This window comes from Micropterus dolomieu, linkage group LG12 (genome assembly GCF_021292245.1).
Source record: "Micropterus dolomieu isolate WLL.071019.BEF.003 ecotype Adirondacks linkage group LG12, ASM2129224v1, whole genome shotgun sequence".
Classification (NCBI taxonomy): domain Eukaryota; kingdom Metazoa; phylum Chordata; class Actinopteri; order Centrarchiformes; family Centrarchidae; genus Micropterus; species Micropterus dolomieu.
The window spans coordinates 2731993-2736257 of record NC_060161.1 but is presented as its reverse complement, the minus strand read 5'-3'; the positions used below and the strand labels follow the sequence as shown (position 1 = coordinate 2736257).

The following is a 4265-nucleotide window of genomic DNA, read 5'->3' as shown; positions in this document are numbered from 1 at the left end:
CCCCTATGCTCATAATCTGTGCAAGGAACAACATACCTGAGTGCAATCTCACAGTCTGACTCTGAGCAGAAGCAGAGCAATGTAAGAGCAGGCAGGGGCAACAAATATTACATTTAAACTCTCAGATAAAAATTTATCTTCAAGAAGAAATTGTATCATCTATTAAAGCACTATAGAGATGGTAGGAATCTGCGGTTTAAAAGATGCGAGATAAGACAGTTCTACCCAGGATGACAACGGACAGAGGCCGGCCAGCCGTCTCAGGGCCGAGCTATTCGATACTGACATAACCTGAGATGTGCGGATGGTCTCAACTGGCCTCTGGAAGCAAACTTCCAAAAAGGCATTATTTGGGCAAAGTGACCACATATTAAGGTTCAAAATGGGTACTTTCTTATGATTACAGTTTAGAGCCTGGCTCAAAATTTCCACCACTGCCCAGGTCGGTACGTAATGCATTCTGGAATACCTGCTATCCCAAGGCCGCAAGAGTAAGCTCCCAAAGTACAGTTGATAAAACAGTACGAGCAAAAACACACACGTCAGGTCATTTGGACTGTGGACTTTAATTGGAACGGTACTTGATAGGGCTGAGCGATTAATTGCATTTGCGATATTATCGTAATGTGATAAAATGAGATTTTCTAATCGCAAAGGCTGCGATTACGCTCTGGTCACATGACACCCAAGAGGAAAGCAGTCTGAAGACGAAGCATCAACTTTGCACATTAAGCTGTACCTTGACTTGTTGTTGTACAACGGCCTTAAGCTTGACAGAAGCTGACACTACAGAAACTTTAGTGTTGTATTGAGCACTTACTGTATAACACACTGTGGTAAACTTAGTTGTTCTTGTGGTCTGTAGAGAGGCTGACCTGAGGATATAATATCATATAAATTTAATGCCATTTAATGACTTGACTCTCAAATTATCTTTCTCGTATTATTAAAATTTTATATTTCTTCTCCACCATAGCTCATAATAATAATTTATGCATTCCTGATAATTTCATCAAACACAGGCCTGACCCACTAGAAAGAAGAGTGTATGTTTAATATAGCTTATATTGTGTTGGTCGTACTACACACTGATTTACTGCTTGTCCGTTTTGAATAATACAGAAGGTAAAGAGCTTGAATGAAAAATTAATTGCATATTGAATCGCAATATTGGTAAAAAAAAAAAAATCGCTATTAGATTATTTTCCAAAATCGTTCAGCCCTAGTACTTGAGCTGTCATATCAAAAACGACGCGCTAGCAAGAACTCACTTCAACTAAAGTGCAACCACATCGGCAGATGCAAGACCTGAAGTTGTTGTAGACTTCGAGGCCGAGAGAACTGAGACAGATATTCCATTGGAAAAAAAATCTATAAGGTACGTCTGGTCAGGCTTTATAAATGGGAAGCGCTGCCCATGTGAGAGTTGCCTCTGTCAGACCCGCTGATACCGTGTGTTCAGCAGCATATGGAGGCTGTCTATTTTTATATCCTACTGTTGTAATACATTCATTGTAATTTCATTGTAATCAAATTATTTGATATTGATTCAATTTGTCATATTTTCATGAATCCACCACATGATTTTACTCTTTCTTATGACGGAATGTGCTTAAAGTGTAAAACACAGAATTCCAAATAATTTAAACGTAAAACAAAGAATTTGGGAAAAAATAAAGCTGAATCGGGCTTAGAATTTTCACAAGGCTCAATCCATGGTCTGATCGTACAATTTGTGAATGTAGCATAACAATAGCAAGCTCCATCGAGAGGTAGTTACGTTAGCAGTAAAAATGTCAACGGAGAACGTCGATGACGACACCACAGATCCGTAATACGCCCGCTCCACGACACTAATAGTTTCGGAAAAAATCCTAGGGTAAATATAATATATGGTGTGTGTGTGTGTGTGTGTGTATCATTGTATTATAGTTGGAAAACTGAAGTTTTTCACCTTGGTTTTATGTTTTACAAATGCATATAGATGGAATTCTGTTGTTTTTTTTTGACAGACTAATGAGTTGGTGATGAGTTTAGATGATGATGAAAAGTTAATTCTGCAAGATGGCCAAACCCTTAGAGCTGCTGGTGTTGGTAAGAGTTTGTCATTAATAAAAATAAAATAAAATAAAATGTCTTGAAACACAAATAAAATTTCTGTCATGATGGTTATTATGTGCATTTTATGTATTTTATGTCATTGATAGAAGTGGACAGATGTTAAAACACCCGTCAGAATAATACAGTGCAGTTCAACAGCACCACAATCTGTAGCTTTCAGAATTACCATAAAGTTGAATTTTCACCTCTCTGAAACAAAAACTGAACTTTAGAACAGTTATGAAGGGACGATCTCTTCCAGGCCTGTTGGATTAGATTTGAACGGATGATGATGATACATGATATTTTTTAATCAGGTGTTATTTACACTTTCTGAAGACATTCTTATCTTATTTGTCCATCAAAAATACACATAAATATTTATTAATATTTATCATTGCGCTTATGTGTGCTTATGAATACATGTTGTATATTGTAACTTACCAGTGCTTTAACTGAGGACATCAAAACCCCTTAACATTTGTCTGTTTGCACCATGGAAACCATGGAAATGGTCTAGATGTATAATTTGCAAAGATGCATTCAGCCTGATCAACAGTATGTGTCTGTAATATTTGTTCATAAAAAATAAAATTAAAATTGTAATATTCTGTTGTAATGATACAACAGAATATTACAATGAGGGCAATAATAGAAGTCTAATAAAATATTTTCCAACAATAAGTCTATGAATTAGACTTATATCGATGAACTGTTGCAGGAAGTATAGTTTCTTCACAGCGTAAACTCTTAACATTTTTGTGTTTGTCGTTTCAGCAAATGAAACAGAAGTGGCCTTTTTCCGGAAAGAAGACTACGGTCTCTACAAAGCTAATCCCAAAACTGCTTGGTGACCACAGTATTATATTTTGCAGCAGAGCAGGTGAAGCATGCCAGGAACAAAAGGAAAACAGAATGGTGTCATTATGTTTATACTGAAGAGTTTTAAATTGTGTTTTGTTTTTGTTTTTTAAACTAAAGCTTATGATCCACCACACTGGTATGCTTTTTCAATTCGGTTTTTCATTCTTCCTTTTTTGGATATTTGTTTTCAATATTGTTTTAAAATATGCTGAATAAAGTTTTTTTTGACAGCTGAAGCTTTGATTATGTGATGCAGTTAAATCAGTATGGTTATGAGACAGTACATGTTAAAAGTATCCGGTTTAATGAACAAAACTTAAAAAGATTGTAAGCTGCAAAACAAACTATGTATGTACAAACTATGTTCCCAAAAAAAGTTGGCATGCCATGTAAAATGTGAAAGGAAACCAAATGTGATGATATGCAAAAAAAAAAAAAAAATGAAATATTTAATTGAAAATAACACAGAACACCTTTTTGTTTGAGCGTCAGCAGATAAGGACTTTGGCATCAGTAACTCAGTGGTTGTTTGTGCCAGGTCTCTCAAATTTTGATACATACTATCGATATCTGGTTTTTACAAATACAACTCACTTGGACAACTACCACACAATCACAGGTTATGTGAGTTAGTATCAAATACAAAAGAGTTGCATTGTTACATCCTGCCCCACAACTGGGGTGATTTGGATCACTAGCTGGGGATGGCTGTAACAACGAAAGGGAATTTGCTAAAATAAGATCAAATCTACGCTCCCTCAACAGTTATGGAAATATACCTGACGCATTCAGAGCTGTGTGTCGTCCACCTCTTGGCACATCGGACCACAATGTTGTACATTCGCTTCCAAAATATAAAGCCCAACAAGTGAGGTCAGTCACAGAGGAGATCGAGATTTGGAATGAGGTTATGAAAATGAAGTAAATGTATTTTACTAGAAATGTTATCAAAACACATTAATGCTGAAACTATCTTAAAATATTGCATGTTGTACTGAGAATAAAAGGAATGTCAGCCATTTTTTTTGTTTTTTACATAAAGAAACTTGGCAGCTATGTGATGTGGTCTAATAGAAAAGAATGTTGGGTTGTTGTTTAAAAAAAAGATGGAGCTGCTTATTCATGCTTTTATTTTATCACGTTTGTATGTGATAAAATAAATGTACTGCACCCTTGTTTGAACAAATCATTCATAGGCTGACAAATTGTACAGAATGCAGCTGCAAGGCTTTAGACTGGGACCAGCGGGTCGCACATTACTTCTGTGCTAGAGGCCGGTCACTGGCTTCCTCTTGGCATCA

General features: G+C 36.1%; 1 protein-coding gene across 1 annotated transcript in view; it reads left to right on the top strand.

The window, feature by feature from the left end:
• lg12h2orf76 (linkage group 12 C2orf76 homolog) overlaps nt 1-3983 on the top strand; it is an 8439-nt gene extending 4456 nt beyond the window's left edge. Inside the window, exons 4-5 of the mRNA XM_046065696.1 lie at nt 2013-2094; nt 2878-3983. Of these exons, the coding sequence (XP_045921652.1) occupies nt 2013-2094; nt 2878-2954 (159 nt within the window). The 3' untranslated portion in view covers nt 2955-3983. The remainder of the gene's footprint in view (nt 1-2012; nt 2095-2877) is intronic.
• The last annotated feature ends 282 nt before the right edge of the window (nt 3984-4265 follow it).